We start from the raw sequence: 21,557 nt of genomic DNA, 5'->3' as shown, positions 1-21,557 counted from the left end.
GATGGATGCAAGGTTGTCCTAAAAAAATTCTTGCTCTAAGAAAAATGGAGACGCTTTGGGCCCATATACAAAGAAACCAAGAACTCAGCAAAACAAAAACGCACATAAAAATTTTAAGCTAGAAGAACACCCCTTAAATTCAAAAGCTAACCTAACTAAAGCTCAGAGAAGCTGCAGATAGATATATTTCTTAAAGTAAATGGACTTCTCAGAAATTGAGAATTCATCGCCGCTGTCTAAGCGTCACTTCATTCTTTTAGCCCACCGAAAGCCACCTGGGGTACATCTGTTTTAGGTAACAAATCCCCTTCCAAAGAAAGCTCAAGTCTAATTAGAGACGATACAAAAAGCTGGGGGGAGGGGAGGAGAACTACCCCACACGACACAAGTATTTAATGTTTCATTTTAAAGTGTTTCACATGCTCTCTCCTTTCCATTGTGCCTACCCAGCAGCTCCACAAGGAAATCAGGGTCTCCATTCTGTCAAAGAACAATAATGAGCCTAAAGCTTAGAAGGAAAGAGAGGGAAAAAGATCTAATTTTTATGAGAACTTAACATGTTCCCAGAACTCCGCAAAGTGTTTGCACAGAAGGGGTTACGTCTGAGTTTCACCTCAGCAACATGAAGTAGGAAGTCCCTTCAGAGACGAGGAAATAGGTTGGGAAAGGTTTATCTACTCATCCAGAGCCATGCAGCTAATAAGCAATGAAGCCAGGATCCAAGGTCCTACACTTGCCCCTTTCACCTCGTTGTTTTTTTGCAATTAAAGAAAATGTATCCCCATTTAAAAGACAGGAGGAAAAAAGCAGCTTCTCGGACTCCCTACGTTCTCTCAGGATGTTGGCCACCTCAGTATCAGATGCAGACCTTCTCAATTACAGTGTATTCTTTTTATTTATTAGGTTTCACTGAGTGGTTCTTTTTTTCAGGGAGAAAATAGCAAACAGCTGTTGAAGAATTCCTGCCACCATTTCGGAGCTCCAGAACCGACTTTGATCACCAGTGTCTCAAGTTGAAAGGGGCACACACGAGCATGCTGGGCCAACATTTAAACTCTCCGCTGTGCTTCTAAGGAGTTAGAAAGGAAGGCTAACAGCACTGAGCTGAAATGATTTATGAAAAAAGTTTTAATCTATTAAAATAGCCTTTAAATTTATCCTCATGAGGCCAGACCCAGACAGCACCATTCATCATTCAAGTTAAACACAGAGAGGACTATGCAAAGCAGAGTGGACATAAATACTGTTTCAGAAACTTGACTAATAAAAGGAGCCAAAAGCAACACTGATAAGGAGCAAGAAAACACTGACTTATTTTTAAAAAGCTGAGTGAACTTGTGAAATTCCTTCTCCTCATTCTGGTTTAAGCTGTAGCTGCTTAAGAGGCAATTAATCCAGCTCTGGGCATTTTAAATGGCCAATTACCTTTTACTTAGGCCTCGCCGGCGTGCCGTACCATCAGCTCCTTGCACCCATCACGTCTCCTCATGGGTGCATTTCATAGACTTTGGGTGGTGAGCACACAATGCAACATACAGAAGCTGTATTATAGAATTTTACACCTGAAACTTAGTTATTCACCAATGTTATTCCAATAAATTTAGTTTAAAAAATAATAATAAATAAAGTAGCGCTGGAACTCATACCTGCCTTCTAACATCACTGTAATCAGGTCAAGTGGAGGAACAAGCCCACACCAGGGACTGGTGATTCCAGGGGAGTGAGAAGCAGAACCAGGAAGAAAGGAAGACATGGTTTCCCCACGACCTGTAGTTAAATGTGCATCCCACCTCTTTGGGAACAAGAGAAAGAGAAAGACTTTCTCCCATTGTCAAGTGGAATATAGTTCGGTCCAATTTAGTTCAATAAGGTTTATGTAAGTTACCCGTCCTCCCTTGGCTGCCCCCAACACACACACACGTTATTTTGACATTTCCTGATGTCCCGTAAGTAGCATATCACATATAAATCATAGCATGCTGATTCATCCACATATACTTTTTAGCACTTACCAGATACACAGTGACTACTGTGTCTGACCAGGCTTTGGAAGATGGAGGAGTTATTAATTTTAAAAATCCCTTTTCTCTGCCCTGGCTCAACTGGCTCAGCAGTTGGAGCGTTGGCCCAGGGACCAATGAGCTGAGGGTTCGATTCCAGTCAAGGGCACATACCTTGGTTGCAGTTCAGTCCCCGGCCCTGGTTGGGGTCATGCAGGAGGCAACCAGTCAATGTGTCTCTCTCACATTGATGTTTTTCTCTCTCTCCCTCCCTCCCACTCTGTCTGAAGATAAATAGAAAAATATCCTCAGGTGAGGGTTAAAAAAAAATTCCTCTGCTCAGTTTACCATCTACCTGAGGAATTAATAAATCCAGTCACGAAAGGTTACATAGTTCATCAAAGATGTCAACCCAGGGTTCCAACTTCCAAAAAAAAAAGCAAAAGGAGAAAAGAAACCTTGACTGTCATCTGGACCAAACATCTCATTTTGCAGATGAACAAAGTCTCAACAGGGATATAAAGGAACTCATTAGGGAGAGAAGCAAGATTAGGGACCGTGACTCAAAGTCTAATTAGAGGTACAGACACTAAGTACTGTAGAAGAGAAAGGTGGCCAGCCCCCAGCAAGAGTGGGGGTTGGGGGAGGCCTGGACAGTTGGTGGGATTTTGGTCGTTAGAAGCGAAGGATGTGTGGTGTTTAGAATGGGGCAGGACCTGGAGCAGCACGAAGGGGAGGATGTGGTGACCTTCCCGTTGGGAGCTGTTGGAGGCACATATGAAGACGCACTGGGGAGGGCAGTGGAAGCCCACGGATCTAATGAGGGGGCTGCTGAGTGCTGGGGAGGCAGACAGTGTTGTGGTCATGAGGGCTGGGCTCCAATCCCAGTCCTGCCTTAACTCTGCACGCCTGAGGAAGTGACTGAACGCTCTTCATCTTGATGAGAAGGCAGCACCAACCACTTCTCATAACACGTGCGAGTTAAATGACTAAACATAGGTACGGTCGGTCACAGGTATCAGCTATCTGCTGGGTCCAGGCACTGCTCAGGTATAGTATCCAATGGTAAACAAGAACAGAAGAGGGCTTGCTCCCCAAAGAACTCACAGTCTACCTGCAGGAAGCTAAAAATTAGCAGGTAAACAAAGAAAATAATTTTCTGGCATGAAATGCTCATGCAGGAGGTAAAGCACCCAGGAAAAGGGCGGAGATAATGACGGGCGGTGATGGTTGACGTTGAGTCCTTTCTGCCACAATTAACACTGCACTGCGGCTTCCTGAAGGCCACATCACTTTCCACCTGCCCGCTCAGGCCACTCCTGCTATTGCTTCAACAGGGACTAGGAGCCTCCTCGTCACCCATGAGCATCTTCCCCAACCATTCCCCCCCGGGCTGCTCGAGAGAAGCAAAAGATGGCTTGGTTTTATTTCCTCTACTCTTCTCGGCTCTTCCCAGAGTGACCTTGCTAATGAAAACACACAAACTGAATAAACACTTGGAGAAGAAACCATCTGCTTCATCCTAAAAACATCAGTAGAAAGCGTGTTTGTTTACCAGCGGGGTCATGAGGACAAGACAAATAAAACCTTCTCAGGAACCTGAAGGGGTGATGATAATGGTGGGGAGAGGAGGGGCGTCATTAACCCTTTCAGATACTCCAGAGTCAGTTGGTTTTACTACCTCTGGTTGGAAGAGGAAGCTACATATATCATAAACCACAGGGTGAGGCTTATTTGCACAGCTTTTGCCACTTAAAGATGATAAAACGCCGGGAAAGCATTCACTGTAAGTATTGTTTTTGAACTTTCAACTCTGCAGAGGAAATACCTAAAAAGACTATTGCCCAAGTTCAAGAGCAAAGGCAGTGGTAAAACTAGCTACAGAGTGAAAAAGGCTGACGCTCACTGCTGAGGTCTTTGAAACGATTAAACTCTTAAATGCTTTTTTTTTTAAAGGCTATAAATAGCAATGGAGGCAATCTTGAAGAGTATTTGGTTATCTGTGCCAGGAAATGTTTAGGGAATTTGCATGTACAATGATGACTTTGCCTAGATTCATACTCTACAAAATAAGAAAAGGTCAGGAAATTCAATCCCCAAGGGCAAAAAATGGTTCAGAGAAGGACGTTCCCAAAGGAACACTGTGATGACCTGTGGCCGTGTGCCCTGCTCATCTGTGTGGCAAATGTGAGTGAGCAAGGAGCATTCCTTCTCTTGGGCACTCCATCAAAGGAGGGACCACGTGTGGGTGAGGGGACGGCTCCAGGGGCACCTGGCATTGATGAATGCACAGTGTCAAGTTTTGGAGCAAAGTTTTAAACCACTTATGGGGAGCTGGGTTTCTTGCAATCCTGTGTCACTCTTCCCCAATCCTGAGCACAGTGTCTGAGTCACCCTGGCCAGCCTGATGCCTTCCAGCTGCACCAAGGCCTGGCTGTTTCAGTTCTTAAAAGAGCACAAGGTAGCAATTTAGAATCAGCTTAGTCAATAAAAATGCTGATATCTGCCTTTCTCTACCAACACTTATAGAAAACATCTGTTGCCCAACGGTTCAGAAGGAACATTCCAACCAAACTAGAAAAATAAAAATAAAACATGAATGGATGAGGCATATGAAAAACTAACATTAATTCTACTTATAAAGTAAGCTCATTTCAACATTCAGTCCGAAACATTAATGAGCACCTACTACATGCCAGGTGCTGAGCTAAGTGCCAGGGACGGGACAAGGTCCCTGCCCCAAGAAGCCAACAGTGAGGTGGCAAATGGACGTCAATACCACTTAGCATTCTAGTATCAAGCTCACAGTATGTGCCAAGACTTGTTCTAAAAACTTTACTTGTATCAACTTTTTTTAATTCTCATAAAATGAGGTAGAGTTTATCAGCCTCACTTTACAGGTGAAAAATTAAGACACAAAGAAGTTAAGTGCCTTGTTCAAGGTGATCAGTAAGTTAATAGGAGAAGCTGATATTTGAACCCAGACAGTCAGATTCCACACTAGTAGGTGGTATGAGCAAACAGGTCTAAAAGAGGGAAGCAAAAGCCCCAGCCACTGCCTCAAAGAGTTGGCATCTGGGTAAAATTGTAGGGCCTTTAAGAGTGCATAGGAGCCCTGGCCAGTTTGGCTCAGCGGTTAGAGCGTCTGCCTGCAGTCCGGAGAGACCCGGGTTCGGTTCCCGCTAAGGGCATGTACCTCGGTTGCAGTTTGTCCCCGGCCCTGGTTGGTCGTGCGGTGGCAGCCACTCGATGTGTCCCTTCACGTCGATGTTTCTCTCTCTCTCTCCCTTCCTCTCTCTCCCTCCCACTCTATCTGTACAAAAAAAAAAAAAAAAAATGGAAAAATATCCTCGGGTGAGGATTAAAAAAAAAAAAAAAAAAGAGTGCATAGGAGTTTATGGGCAGGGGGTGGGGAGCATAAGAAAGGTCCCCTCCAGGCAGAGGAGCTACAAATACAATGCACAGACATCAGAAATTGCCAAGTAATATATAACTTTAAGAGATGGAAACATATTTTTATTCCTATTAGGCAGAGAACTCCTATATAGTTCCTAAGCAGAAGCTAAGAACAGAGTCTTGACATTCTTTGGTTTAGGGAAACGAAAGAACTGCACCTGAATACAGTACAGTGCTTCCTGTGGTCCGTGCACACAACAGCAGCATTCGATAGCTCCCACGTCCAAACCCAATACAGGAACACCATTTAATAGAATGTGTTGCTAGAGACTTGGGCTCAGAAGTCCTTAACAGTACCAAATAGGAAATACTGAAACACTGAAACTAAATACCTCACCAAACCAGTCTGGCAATGCAGAGAAAAAAAACTGCAGTGGGGGGAGAGGGGGCGGACCATACTTTCGAAAAGGCCTAATTCTAACAGGCTAGCAGATGCGCTCCTCAATTTATTTTTACAATTTCAGCAGATTAGCAACAGCTTTATTCACCAAAAGACGAAGATGTTCCCAAGGCCTAGCGAGATATGAATTTCAAAACAAGAAAATTGGAAAAACACAAAGGTTGTTTGCAATGTGCAATAAATTGGTGGTTTTACACATAGCTATTCTGAGGCTTATCTTTCCCTGAGACAATGATAATTCACACTCTCTGGACAATATTCTTTGAAATGAATATAATTTACTGAATCATATCACTTAAATGATTAAATGATGGGTTACAGACGTTAATGCCGACTTAAATTTCAGTCACTCTAGCCAATGAGAATAATAGGAGGATCGGCTCCACTTTAAAAACAGGTTATGTTCCCAAAGTCAGTTTATAAGTTGGCTGTTAGGAATTCAAGAGCTATTGTCTTCCCCCACAATGTGAGAGGTAGTGCTTGGTACCCGAGAACATGGGAAATGAGATCCAAAGTGTGCTAAGAATGTTATGGACTCTAATCCGTGTATGGGATGATGATTCTTGAGGAAAGTGGAGAGAGTTCTGGGGAGCTGGCCACACACATCTCACTCCCCCCGCCTGGGAACGAGGAGCCCTCCAGCTGTACATAACTGGTGGTGGGTCCCTCCTAGCAGGAGCTCTATTTATGGAGGAGGTTGGGGAGGATGAGGGAGGGCAGGGGAAGCGGGGCCGGGACTCTGAGGAAAACAGCAGAACCATGGGGGTGTGGGGCTCCCAATGCTGGAAGAGGCCAAGATTTGCCTGCTCCTTCTTCCCAGCCCAGCTCCCAGACACTCCTTAGCTCCGCCCCTGGGGGGTGGGCCTCTTTCCTTCCAGCGCTGCCCCCCTGTGGGCTACTCCCCACTCCTCACCCACAAGCATGGGCGTCAACTGCTCTTCTGACATGAAAACACCATAAGGGCTTCCATGGTTTCTCAGAAATTTTCTTGCCAGTACCTTAGAGCAGTGGCGTGCACACACACAGAGAAACTGCCTGTAATAAGCAAATTAAATAGAGATCCAGCAACAAGACCACAATTCTCTCCTATTCAAATATATATAATACATATGTATATACATACACATATATATATATATATATTTGTATATGGAAAAATCAATCACATTCAAGTGATGTGCCACTGACATCATTATATAGACGGTTCACACATAAATCTAAAAATCAGACAGCTAAGAACCAGAACAGGTCAGAGGAGCATGCTGGGGGGAAGGGAGGGGGAGGGAGGTGCAGAATACACACACCTTCTTCCTGCCACCTCATGTCCCTGAAACATGGGAATGAGATGAACCTCCCCATGCTGAAGGCTTCCCACACACTTGAGTTCACAGATACACCCCCAACTTACTGGAACTTCAAATGCCTCCTGGGTGTCATCCAGCATTTGGATTTTGATGGACATGAGTTTTCCTGAAGGCGTTGGGGGTGGCTTCTGTCCATGTTCCAAGGTACTGATCCCCGAATTCTCTGGGGCCCCCAGTCGCGATCCTGGAGTTGGCCTCTGTTCTATTTCTCCCATGATGAGAGCAGATTATGGAATATCTGCAGGAAGCAGTGAGAGAGAGAGAGAGAGAGAGAGAGAATCAATCAGAGAGGAGACTCACTCATGTAAACCACCTAAGTAACACCTGTCTTCTGCCCTTCACGGTGGGAGTTTCCCCAAACCACACCGGGCTCTCCACTGTCTGCACAGGCACCACACAGTGAGAGGCTCCAGTCCCTTTACTAACAAGGTCACCTTCAGCCACTCAAGGGATGCAAATAGTGGTGCGTGTTTTATTCTTTCGCATATTTTTACATATTTTATCCTTTCCTTGTTTTACAGTCAGCTCTTTATTCATTATTCGCACCACTGGTTCAGTTGTGTTCAAAACTTTATTCAGTTCTACAATGAGCTAGGCACTATTTTTTATACATTCTGAGTCTGGTGGGAAGATAATGAACAGTGCTTAAGCCATATCATTAGCATCCATTAATTACCTTTTACGGACACGCTAACATACTGAATACTATATTACAAAGATAAATAGATAAAACATACATTGTGGCACACAAACACAGGTGATATAATAATGTAGGGTCTTTTCTCGTGATTTCTTCTGCTTGTTTCTATGACAATTACCTCCTGAATTCATTTTTTCCTACCTCCCAAGCTGTACCCCCTTTCCCAAGTACATATTATAGTATCAAGAGTTATTTTCCTAAAAACAAAACAAAATCATCTTTCCTTTCCAAACTGTCCGCTCTTCTCTCATGATACACCCCACTCCCTATCCCCCACACCCCACTCTCCACACCTCACTCCCCACACTCCACTCCCCACTCCCCACTCCCCATGGCTGTCTGGCTCCAGGTCTTCACATGTGTAGCTGTTCTCTCTGGCTGAATGCTTTGCACTCGTTCTCCACCTGGTAGTTTCTATCATCACTTTAAAGTTCAGTTCGAATGTCCATCCCTGACACCTGCGCAGGTGCTGCTGCTGCTCTTGCTCACGACCCTGCCAAGCTTCAGCACGGCGATCAGTTCCCGGTCAGTTCTGTCTGCAGTGCCTGTTTACTTCCCCCATGACATCAGAACCCTGAAGCAGAAACCAAATATTGAACATTCTTGGGACCTCAGCACCTACCCAGGTACAATGCCTGACACAGAGTGAAGTTCAATGATGGCTGCTTGATGACTGGACCAGTACATCTTTACTATGACCAATATCTTAAGTGTCACAGAGCCCAGAGAAATGAGATTTCAATGTGAGGTGAAGTGTGTGTTTTTTTAAGGGAAGGGAGGGCTTCCCTCATAGAGAAGGTAGAGATTCAATTCAGTGTCGTCTCAGAGGTTCGGTAACACTTGAAAGAACACAGAAATACACAAGGAGAAGGCATGCCAGGAATGTCAACAGCAGCAACAAAGCTGTGGGGCAGGTTTAACATGCCATACAGGAAGAAGAGTGAGAATGAATGCCGGGGAGTTAAAGATGCTTTTGGAAAATAGGTTGGAATCGGACTATAAAGAACCTCAAATGCCGAGTTGAGAAATGTGGTCTTGACGCCGTAGGTGGTAGGGAGCCCAGGGACAAGAATAATAACAGAGTAAAACTTTAGAAAAATGAATCTGAAAATAATATATACTATGGAGTGCCAAAAGAGAGATGGGATGGCAGGGGCTGGGGTGTCCAGTTACAAAGCTACTGCAACAATTTGTGCTTTGGGGATAACTCAGACAGCAGTGATAGAAATAAAAAGGTAACTGTGTAAAAGCCACTTCTGTGGAACAATTACCCTGATGTTATAATTGGTTAGCTACTGAGAGGACATAAAAGTATAATAAGATCAGAAAGTTTTAAATCAGAGGAAAGGAAGTTGGGGGGGGTGAGTTTGGGGACAGTTTAGGGTTACATAAGGACACACAGTATAGGCTGTGGCGGGGGGGGGGGGGGCTGGATGTGAACTATGGATACAGAATCCATCCTGTACAAGTGAAGGCCAGTGAGGGGGGCAGAAACAAAAAAGCAGAAATAACCAACATGCCCAGCCATGAGGTCTGTTACTTGTTAACCTGCGTTCCCCCATCCCTAAATTTATGTTGATGCCCTAACTCCCAGTATGTCAGAATGTGACTGTTTTTGAAGAAAGGTTCTTAAAAGAGGTAAGTTAAAATAAGGCCATGAAGATGGGCTATAATCCAAATGACTGTTTTCCCCCAGCCATGAGGTCTGTTACTTGTTGACCTGCGTTCCCCCATCCCTAAATTTATGTTGATGCCCTAACTCCCAGTATGTCAGAATGTGACTGTTTTTGAAGAAAGGTTCTTAAAAGAGGTAAGTTAAAATAAGGCCATGAAGATGGGCTATAATCCAAATGACTGTTTTCCTTTTAAGAAAAGGACATTTGTAGACACACCAGGGATACGCGAACACAGAGGACAGGCCATGTGAGGACACAGCGAGACAGCAGCTCCCTGCAAGCCCAGCAGAGGCCTCGGGAGAAACCAACCTGCTGACACCTTGACCTGACACATCTAGCCTCCAGAACAGTGGGAAAATAAATTTGGTTAAGACACCCAATTTGTGGCACTTTGTTATGGCAGCTCTAGCAAACCCATACAAGGGTCACTGCAAAAGACGAGAAAGGGGCAATGACCCAGTGACACTCAGTGGCAAAGAAAGCCATGGATGACCCTCAAGGGGTCACTGTGGTGTGAAGTACAGAATGAAGTGCTGTGTTCCTTGCACATTTGAAAATGAGTCTCCCTTCAGCTCTTTTCTTCAGAAAAACCATCCAGTTTGTGGTCCTATTTTGTAGGTTCTTCTCGCCCAACTCATGCTCTTCCTTCTCCTTAAGAGTCAAGTTCCAGAAGTTTCCCCATCAAACTCCATATGAGAACACCTCCCTTCCTCTCAGCAAAACCTCTAACATTTCACACCACGACCTGGAGGGGTGGCCCTGAGGTCAGCAGGTCAGAAACAACAGCGTAACCTCAAACCACTTGGGGCGCTGACTCACACCACCCAGGATGAAAATGACACATCCTTTGATCGGGCAGGAAAAGGGTCTGATTGGCACCTAGGAGCCAGTATTTACTTATTTCTTCCACACACACGCTTTCCCTACCAACTTTCCACCACAGCCTGTAGGAGATTATTATTCGTTCTCATGTGATCCTGTAAGACTGCAGTTCTATGACAAGGCGATGCTAGTTAAGGACCAGCCTTTCTAAGAATTACTCCTTCTTTTTTGAATGACCTGTGATTTCACAAGACTGCTACATAAGTACTTTCTAATTCTGTTTGGTTGGGTGATCTGTGCTTTGTTTAATTCACTCTATCAGTGTCGAGAGATGCGACTAGACCTTGTTCATCTATAATGCCTAGCACAGTGTCCTATAACAAACTGAAAGAGAGATCATCAATATTCACTCCATGAATCAAATCTGAGCGGTATACATTTAATTAATTATTAAATCAGTTGTGTTTAAAATAATCTCCACAAACCAGGACAAACTACGTTCCTATGTTTTCTCTTTGTTGTCTCATGATTAAAAATAAATGCAACCACCAGAGAAAACTATCTCATCAAGCCAGTTGCCGCCCCCATTCCCAGCCTCTTCTTTGTACTTCTCCTTCCTTTTGGTGTTGACTTCTCCCTGCCTCTCCGAGCAGCCTGCCTCTATTCCTGCCTTCTCTGCCCTGCACACCATCAGAATGAACAGGCTCTGCCCTCAGACGCTGATGCTGGGCCTGGCCACTTGGTCTCCGACTGCTCTGAGTCACAGAGGCGTGGGCCCGACTGTGGCTCTGACTTCCATCCACAGAGCTGATGGAAGGGCCTCTTCTCCCATGTGACCCCGTCTCAAAGGTGCCTAAGGCCCCTCACTCACTACAAATGTATTTTTCTCCTTGTCCTACCCAAGCAAAGAGCAAGGCCCCTCAACCCCTAAATTAAATCCTGACTCTCCTGGCCCAGGGTCTCCAGATGAATACACAGGGTGGGCAAAAATAGGTTTACAGTGATGAACACACAAAACAGTTTATTCTTGTATTATTGATTATTGTATTATCTATTATTATTATTATTATTAACCTACTTTTGCCCACCCCTGTATATTGTCACTGTTAGCTTCTTGGCCTATAAAAATCAAACTGAGTTAGTGATTCACAGATACTTAACTTCCTTTTTCTTTAGTCTTCCAATGACTTCATGCCTATATTATTTCTACTTCTGGATGTTAACGTTTAAACAAAGTATGTCACACTTTCTTTTTGTTTTCATACTTGCACGCAGACTGTTGCTGTACATGGAAATACTGTTTAATTCAAATATAAATCCAGCCAAGAGTTCTCAGTTGAGCATCCTAAGAATGTCAAGGGAATATCTGAGGAACGCTGGCAAGTCATAAATGGGTAACCACAACGGATGCTTGATAGCAAACCTGGTGAGTCCAGTAACGCAGCACGGCCATCTCAGTGAACAAGCCTAACAAACCAAAAGGCCTCCTGTTTATAAATATCAAGCCATGCTCTGTTCTGATTTTACCTCCCTGAATTCCTCGGACCTCTGATTTCCTTAGGGAATAGTCAGAGTAAAGGAAATCAGTAGTTCTTTCCTTGTGATACACTGTACTAACACGATTATTTCAGACCTAAAAATAAAAGGCTGTTTGTGAAACTACTTTATTCTTCAGATCTATGTAAAAAGTTAGTTACAAGGAAATAGTAACTACAACAAAAAGTAATAGAATAAAATTTTTAACTGGTGGAGAAAAGATAAAAAACTACAGTTGTCTTGTCATAGTATCCTGGCTTAATGACTTCCTCTTGGAAGTCACCCAAAGGCAGTAAGGCACACACAAAAGACATCTGCAACTCTGAACCATAAAATGTGACAAGAAGTTGCCAAACTGCAGGGAAGGTCAGACAGAGGAGAAGGAAAATGCTTTAAGAGGCTCCCCATGCCTGCAGAGCCACACTCCCCAGACAGAAGAATATCCTTAGCAACACACCCAGCACTAGCTTTCTGGGAACAAGGGGAACAGATGTGCAGATAAGCACTAAGAGCTTCCCTGGACTCAGTGTGGTGGGAAATCTCCAGAAGCACTCAAGGTGGTCTTGAATGAGAAACAACACAGCTAAGCCATATTTGCAGTAAGCAGTCTATTGCAGAGGCAAGGTGAAAAAAGACAAAGACAAAGACAGCATTGGGAATACTACCAGTCTCAGCAAGCAAGAGAAACAGGTTGAAAAGATGACATGAACATACACACACACACACACACACACACTCAAGTCACAAGATTCCTACTAGCATGGGACATGGCCCAGTCTCCTGGCTCAAGTGAAGCACCTGCAAATAGCTACCTCATAAAGAACTTGCCCAATAACAAAAAGAGACCTTTACAAAGATGTGCTAGAACAGAAAAATGAAAGTGTATGACAGATGAAAAACACCCACCAAAGAAATGTTACATGCAACATATCAATATTTTGCCTAAACATATTGTAATAAACTGACAAAGCAATAAAATAATCAATTCTATAAACAAAAATATAAGAAAATTTATAAGACATCAGGGAAGTTATGGGAAAATATTAGAAAAAAATAAAGTATGAGGGAAGATCTCAGGATGTGGAACAGAAGAATTACTGAAAATATTACTGCTATAGATACAGCCCTGGCCGGTTTGACTCAGCGGTTGGAGCGTCGGCTGGAGGACCAAAGAGTTGCAGGTTCGATTCTGGTCAAGGGTACATATTTCGGTTGAGGTTCGTCCAGTGTGGCTCAGTGCACTGAGTGTGGTCCCATGGACTGAGAGGTCCCAGTTAGATTCCCAGTCAGGGTACATGCCTGGGTTGCAGGCCTGATCCCCAGTAGGGGACGTGCAGGAGGCAGCCGATCAATGTTTCTCTCTCACATTGATGTTTCTCTCTCTCTACCTTCTTCTCTATAAAAATCAATTTAAAAAGGTTTAATACTCACACACTCACACACACACACACACACACACACACACACGAATATCATTGCTACAGGAAGAATGGTTGTGCACCCACCCCCAAAAAAGAGGTCCCAGAGGGCTCTCACATCATTTCCACTATGTGAGGACACTGAAGCCACTGGCCCTTGATCCCAGATTTCCCAGCCTCCAGAACTGTGAGAAATAAATATATATATGCATGCACTGGTGAAAATATGAGGGTTTTGAGGGGAAATATTAAAACAGTTAGAAAAATGATCAATGTGGAAAGACAAACAGAGGAGAGCCAACACACCCTCAATTGGTGTCCCTATAAAGAGAAAAATAAATAAATGGAACAAAAAAATTTTTTAAGGAATAATTCTGGATAACAATTCAGAAATAAAAGATGATCCTCCATAATAAATTATATACCATATCCAAGAAATAGCTAATATAAAAGGATCAAGCACCAAGACATTTCTTGTGTCATCAATGATCTTCAAAAACTTAAGAAAGAATCAGCCCTGGCCAGTGCGACTGAGTTGGTCAGAGTGTCATCCCGTACTCTGAAAGGTTGGGAGTTTGATTCCTGCTTGCGGTGGATGTGGGAAGGCAGCTGACTGATGTCTCTCTCTCCCACTGATGTCTCTCTCTCACCCCTCCCCTTCCCCTCTCTCCAAAATCAATAAGCATGGACTTCATAAAAAAAAGGAGGAGGAAGCGTTTGGAATATACAATAGCTAAGACCTGAAAAAAGCCCAAGTGTCCATCAGTAGATGAGTGGATAAAAAAGATGTGGTATGTTTACACAATGGAAGACTATGCAGCTGTAAGAAAGAAAGATCTCTTACCCTTTAAGATGACATGGAGGGAACTGAAGAGTATTATGCTAAGTGAAATAAGCCAGAGAAAGACAAATATCATATAATCTTATTTGTGGAATATAATAAATAAGCTGATGAACAAAACAGATTCACAGACATGGAAGTAGGGAACATTCACAGACATGGAAGTAGGAAACAGACCAACAAACCTCAGAGGGAAAGTGGGTGGGAGAGGCAGAAAGAGAGAAACCAAAGAACTTATATACATATATGCACAACCAATGAACACAGACCACAGTTCGGTGTAGGTGTGTGTGTGGGGGGGGGGGTGTCAAAGAGGGGAAAAGGAGGGACGTCTGTCATTTTAAAAAGTAATAAATTAAGTATTAATTTTTTTTTAAACCTGCAACCCAGGTATGTGCCCTTGATTGGGAATCAAACCTGTGACCCTTTGGTCTGCCGACGATGCTGTAAGCTTACAGCCAAAATGGCCAGGGCAACAGCATGTATTTTAAATGTAAAGCAGCTCATATGCAATTGGTAATTAGAGAGTGATGTCAGCACAACACAGAAGACAAACTGAACCAAGCATGATCCTTCCCAGTGTATTCACTGTTTGAAATGATCAAAAGTAAGCATTTTCACAGTTGAATAACACAAAATTTTAATGATATCGAAAGAGCTTTGAAAAAAACTGTAATTATACACTGCTGATGGCTGGTGGCAACGTAAAATGGTGCAGACACTTTGGTGAACATATTGGTAGTTTCTTTAAAATTTAATCATAAATTTAGCATACAACCCAGTTATTCCTCTCCTAGGTATTTCCCCAAGAAGGATGAAAACTTATGTCCACACAAAAACTTGTATGGATACAGATGTTCATAGCTAAAAACTGCCAGCAAGTACAAATAACCCAAATGTTCATCAACTGGTGAATGGATAAACAAAATATGGTATATCCACACAAGAAACTATTATTCATCAGCAAACGAAATGAAATGAAATGCTGAACCATGCTAACATAGAGGAGCCTCAAAAACATTTGCTAAGTGAAAGAAGCCAGGTGCAAAAGACTACATAGCATATGATTCTATTTATATGAAATAACGAGAAAAGTCAAATCTATCAAGACAGAAGATGGCTGCCTGGGGTCAGGGACAGGAGCTGGGACTGAGCAAAGGGTTGGAGGGATGGAGGTCTTTTGAAGGGTGATGGAAATGTTCTGAAACTCAATTGTCACACAACTCTGTAAATGTACTAAAAACCTTTAAATTGTACAATTAAAACAGGTCAGTGTTATGATACATAAATGGACACACACACACACACTCGTGAATATGCTTGTGAACACACAGAACCTCTGTGGGAGGACACGAGACCAAGAAGTAACTGGTAGGAGAGTTGGCTCCAATGAGGCAACCAGCCCGGTGAAGACAGGAATGAGAGGGACTTAAGACTTGCTTGGCACAGTACACTTTTTTGGACCTTTTAAATTCTGTACCATATATACATATTACCTACTTAGAAATAAACAGTTTTATAAGATGAATGAATCTACTAAGACGACATCCTGTCAGCTGCCCCTATTTTGAGCATGCCATCTAATGAGATGAAATCACAGCAAAGGGTGAGTTATCAAAACAGGCTGACCAAGAGGAACTCTAACAAGAGTCTTCCCTCGGATTTTAAATATAAGCCACTTAAAAATACTAGGATGAGAAAAATTCATAGAAAGTGTTTACTCACAGGAGAAGCAACCCACAAGGTCGATTTACAGGAAGCTACAAAGCTGGGTTCTAGAGCCCCCAAAGCAGTTCTAAGTGCCCCACGTTGAGCATGAAGGGGCGTGCATGTGCCATTTTGTGGGGACAAAAATCAGCCATGGCAGACATCCGGGAGAGCAAAGGGCGAAAGGTGTGTGATCCCCACCAACTCCATTCACTTGGCTCCTCCCTTAGGAGCCAGACACTGCCTGGTAACAAAGCCACCTTGTGTCTCCCAGGGAGCCGCAGGCCAGGAGGTGACCCCTGGGGACTGGAGGGAGGAGATAGGGAGGAGATAGCCCAGAAAGGCTGGCGGCCAGGCACCATCTCCAGAGCACAACCAGCCAAGTCTGGCTTTTCACAGGGACTTTAGATAAGGGGTTTTGAGAAAGTTCAAAAACAATTATCTGTGCGGATAGATTTGCTTATTTCAAAAAAAGTCTGTGAGCAAAAGAAACAACTGCAGATCAGCTGTTTTACATCAGCCAGACACTTCAAACAGGCCAGAGACTGTTCGGCCTGTTTGATCATTTGGGAGGAGACCAGGATCCTGTCCCCAAGTAGGTGCCCCATTTCATGTGCAAAGTAAGGAAAAGAGAACTAAACTGCAGAAGCTACATAGATGATTTCTTCACTGTTTTTCCTCTCTATCCCTAGAAAAATTAAATTACATTAAACAGGTTATCTTAAATGCCTCTAACAAATCTCTGGAAAACTCAGAGCAACAGAGAAATTTTCTCTTTGCACAGAAGTTATTTCAAAAGACTAACTTTCAACCATATCCCTTTTGTACTAAAAAACCCACGTCTAATCCATACCAAGGTAAATGTGAAAACTCCCAGCCAGGCATTTCTCTCCTTGTAAATGAACTGTTTCCTAATCCAACTGGACTCTGTTCAGCACATCCACATTCTCTTGGCGCTGTACCGTTGCTGTTCTGTGTGTTTCTTGCCCCCAAAACACTGTCTTGTACCCAGCTGCAATGACACCTCCTCCAGAAAGCCTTTCCTGATCTACTCTTTCTGGGGGGTGGAGGAGGAGAAACTCACCTCACTCTATTCTCCCTGGAGTTTTGCTTGTATTTGGCTTACATTTCACTTGCTCTCCACTGTCAACGAGATGACAAGTCCCGAGGGCAGGGAGGGGTCTGGCTGCACTACCTGGGCTCCGTGGCTGTAGTACAGGACACCGTCCTAGGCGCTGACCTGGGGACAGAGAACTGCAGGCAGTCCTGTGTTCCTCCTAGTCAGCTAGTTCCTTGCCTGAAAAATGGAGAGAAAGCCAACCCTCTACCGCAGGACTTTTTAAAATGTAGTCGCAACTCAGCTAGCAACTCAGCATCACCTGGGAGCTTGCTAAAAATGCAAATTTCCCTCTCAGCCCAGGCCCTCTGAATCTGACCGGCAGGGGTGGGCCCAGCACGTGAGGGGCAACAAGCCTTCCAGGCGGTTCTGATGCAGGCTCCACAGCCTGAGCACCTTCCCAGGTTCCCAGTGAGAATTAGCTAACAGGTCAACCCACCCAACGACACACACGAGCATTTACTTAGGCAGATCATTTCACCCAGACAACAGTTCTGTCCACGCCTCACGCGTGCACCACACGCAGGGAGTGCCTGCTTTGTTCAGTTGCTCCTGGCAAGAAAAAGTGTCATTCCTTTTCCAATCCAATTTTAATCTATACCGTACAATGAACCTGTTCTAAAAATATTTTTAAATCGTTAAAAATAAAGAAATAAGAGCAATATAAGGCAATTCTTTTGTTCACATTTTTCACTGATTTGGTAGAGCACAGTTCCTCCATCAAAGAGACAGGCAAAGACAAAAACGCATAGAATGCAGCCTAAGAAAGGCAGCTTGGGAAGTAAAAGGTGCTGGGAAGAAAAGGCTCCTTTACCCCGGGAGGGGGGCGAGGGGGCGGTCAGGAAACCAGAAAGAAATCTCCAATTTTAATGATGTCAATTTCTTGATAATTCTGAGAGTACAAAATTCAACTTTAGCTGCCCCCTCCATTCTACCTTTCAGTAAAAGGCCAGGGTAATAAAATGTAAGGAGACAGGTGGTTGGCTCTCTTGAAGCCGAGAAACCAGCTTGCATTCTTCCAATTCCCCCATTCCAATGCTGCTGCAGCGTAACAGGCTGCATACTTCTTTTGTTTTTAAGAAACAAATATTTTTTAAATTTTATTTTTATTGTTGACACTATTACAGATGTCCCCATTTCCTGCCCCCCCTTTGCCCACATCCACCCAGCCCTCCCCCACACCCCACCGCCAAGCTCACTCTACTTAGCACACATCATTCCCATCCACTCACTCAAGTCCTCTCTCTTTGTCTTCTGCTGACATCGGTCAGCCTCTCCAAATATTTGTGGAAAGCACCTAACTCTTGTTTAGCCCATAATAAGGTGCAGTATATTACTGGATTTGCTTGCTCAATGTCTTTGAAAATAACAGGCTGCTTAAAGTATACTATCATTCAAGTGTCACAATAATTGGGATCTGCATTAAAAAGCATTGAGGAGGACCTATTATGTTTCAGTGACTACACTTAGCAATATATGGGACACAAAGCAGTGATATGGCACCATGTGGTTTGTCATTATCAGATGAGAGAACAGGTACTCAGAGATAATCACTGAGTCAACTCCTTTACTTCTGACAACAGGTATTTTACAAGAACTTTATTTATTTATTTTTAATCTTCACCCAAGGACATTTTTGCATTTATCTTCAGATACAGCGGGAGGGAGAAAGGGAGGAAGAGAAAGAGAGAAACGTCGATGCAAGAGAGACATACCAAGTGGTTGCCACCCACACGACTCTAACTGGGGCGAGGGACAAACTGCAACCGAGGTTCGTGCCCTTAGCAGGAACCGAACCCAGGTCTCTCTGGTCCGCGGGCCGGCGCTCTAACCGCTGAGCCAAACCCACCAGGGCTCTTACATGAGCTTTAAAAGCTACAGAAACTGAATGCCAGCTGGCTGAGGCGTGGAAAGTCACCTGGGGAAAAGGCTGTTTTCCATCTGAGGGCAGGTGAAGAAGTGTGGGTAAGACACATTCTTGCTCGGAGTTCCTTCTTGCAATCAATGAGGAAGCTGTTTGGGGCGTAGTCCTGTACACCAAAAGGTTTTGGGTTCGATTCCAGTCAGGGTACAGACCTGGGATGCAGGTTCAATTGACCAGACGGGGCGTGTATAGGAGGCAACCGATCAGTGTTTCTCTCTCACATCAATATTTCACTCTCTAAAAATCAATTAAAAAACATCTCCTTGGATGAGGATTAAAAAAATAATAAATAAAAATAAGGAAGTGTCTGCCATGTGCCAGGAGTTGTGCTAATCATGGATACAGACTAACAGAAGCAAGAAATTAGTGAAAAGAATATGAGAAAGGTAGGTGAGAGGCAGCTTTCAGTCTGCCTGAAATAAAAGGTCAAGATGTAGGAAGTTCATTTGATTGACTAGAATAAGCCATTGTGGCTTTTAAAACAAGGTGAAACCATGCGGTTTTAAAAAAAAATTGACAGTGAGGTGTTGGCTAGGTTTAAACACAGGTCAATTAGGAAATATCTGTAATACACCATGCAAGAAAGGATGGTAGAGGTAATGAGAATAGAGGAAAAGGAGGCATACTTTAAGAATACTTGGACATTAGAGGTAAACGCAGTATCGTGTCCTCCCACAACCACATCAAAGTTACAACTAAACTACAGAACAACCATCATTCAAAACCGCCTGAAATCAAGCTGAATGGAAGTCCTACAACTACGGAATTAAAGCAGCAGCCACATCCAGACTGGTAGGAGGGGCGGAGGCAGGGGCGGCAGCGGCTCGACGGGTTGGTCCCACACCCAAGTGTGGCGGATAAAAATCAGGAGGACACCTCGGCTGGAAAGGTCCTTCCTGAGGACTGAGGGGTCCCCACACCAGGTGCCCCGCTCAAGGTTCCAGTGCCAGGAAGAGAAGTCCCCATAACTTCTGGCTGGAAAACCAGCGGAAACTGAGGCTCAGGGAAGCTGACGCGGCTGGAGCCCCAGGCAGCTCCCTAAAGGGCCTGCACACGGACTTATCGGACTCTCTCCCTCTAAGCTTGGAGGGGAGGCAGCTCGAGGGGCACCAGAGACATACAGGGAAGAACTGAGCTGTTTGGCACTGGAGCGAGGGCTGGAGAGTAGGCTTTCTCCGGGACAAACGTGCTGTCAGAGGCCTATGTTCCTTTGGTGAGCCCTTCCCTGGGGCGGCAGACAGAAGCCATATCTGGGACTCCAGCAACCTGGCTCACACTGGTAGCCCCGCCCTGGTGACTCCCTGAGGCCCCGCCCTGCCCCACCCAACTTTCAGGCCCACCCAAGCTGTTGCCACTTGCTTAACCATAGGATTGGCCTGTCTTGCTTGGATCCTGCTTCAGGTTCTTCCTAAATTCTTTCAAACGAGCAGCATCTGGTCTCAGCGAGCCCCATACCTCTGGTTAAGTAATACACTGAAACAAACACAGGGAGGCAACCAAAATGAGGAGACAAAGAAACAGGTCCCAAATGAAAGAACAGAACAAAACCCTAGGAAAAAAACTAAGCGAAATGGAGATAAGCAACCTAACAGATGCTGAGTTCAAAATACTGCTTATAAGGATGCTCAATGAACTTAGTGAGAACCTCAGTGAACTTAGGGAGGGCCTCAAGAGCATAAAAAAGGACTAGTCAGAAATCATGGATACACAGTTAGAATTGAAGGAGGCATTAACTGAAATAAAGAATAATTTACACAGCTTCAATAATAGAGTATGTAAATCTAAGGAGCAAACCATCGACTTGGAATATAAGGAAGCAAAAAGTGCCCAATCAGAACAGCAAAAAGAAAAACGAATCCAAAAAAAATGAGGAAAGTGTTAGGAGGGTCTGAGACAACTTCAAGCGTGCCAACATTCGCATCTTGGGGGTACCAGAGGAGAAGAGCGAGAATAAGAAATCGAAAACCTGTTTGAAACAATAATGGCAGAAAACTTCCCTAACTTGGTGAAGGAAACAGACATACAAGTCCAGGAAGCACAGAGAGTCCCAAACAAAATGAACCCCAAGAGGCCCACACCAAGTCACATCATCATCAAAATGCAAAAGGTTCAAAACAAAGAGAGAATCTTAAAAGCAGCAAGAGAAAGGCAGCTACTTACCTACAAGGGAGTTCCCATTAGGCTGTCAGCTGATTTCTCAAAAGAAACTTTGCAGGCCAGAAGGGAGTGGCAAGAAATATTCAGAGTGATGAAAACCAAGATTACTCTATCCTGCAAAGCTGTCATTTAGAATCGATGGACATATAAAAACTTTCCCAGTCAAGAAAAAGTTAGAGGAGTTCATCACCACCAAACCATTATTATATGAAACGTTGAAGGGTCTTTTTGAAGAAAAAGATAAAATATATGAACAAACAAAATGGCAATGAATACATATCTATCAACAATGGAATCTACAAACAAAATGAACAGGTAGAACAGAAACATTCTCATAGATACAGAGAACATTTTGTTGGTTGCCAGATGGGAGGGGGGTTGGGGGAATGGGTGAAAAAGGTGAAGGGATTAAGAAGTACAAATTCATTGCTAGACTGAC

At 43.9% G+C, this 21,557-nt stretch overlaps 1 protein-coding gene across 1 annotated transcript in view; it reads right to left on the bottom strand.

Annotated features, from left to right (window-relative positions):
• Positions 1 to 21,557, bottom strand: part of FARP1 (FERM, ARH/RhoGEF and pleckstrin domain protein 1) — a 300,320-nt gene that overhangs the window by 232,008 nt on the left and 46,755 nt on the right. The window contains exon 2 of the mRNA XM_036249925.1: positions 7,265 to 7,458. Within this exon, the coding sequence (XP_036105818.1) occupies positions 7,265 to 7,435 (171 nt within the window). The 5' untranslated portion in view covers positions 7,436 to 7,458. The remainder of the gene's footprint in view (positions 1 to 7,264; positions 7,459 to 21,557) is intronic.

This window comes from Molossus molossus, unplaced genomic scaffold (assembly GCF_014108415.1).
Source record: "Molossus molossus isolate mMolMol1 unplaced genomic scaffold, mMolMol1.p scaffold_m16_p_9, whole genome shotgun sequence".
Lineage (NCBI taxonomy): Eukaryota > Metazoa > Chordata > Mammalia > Chiroptera > Molossidae > Molossus > Molossus molossus.
This window is presented reverse-complemented; position numbering and strand designations above follow the sequence as displayed.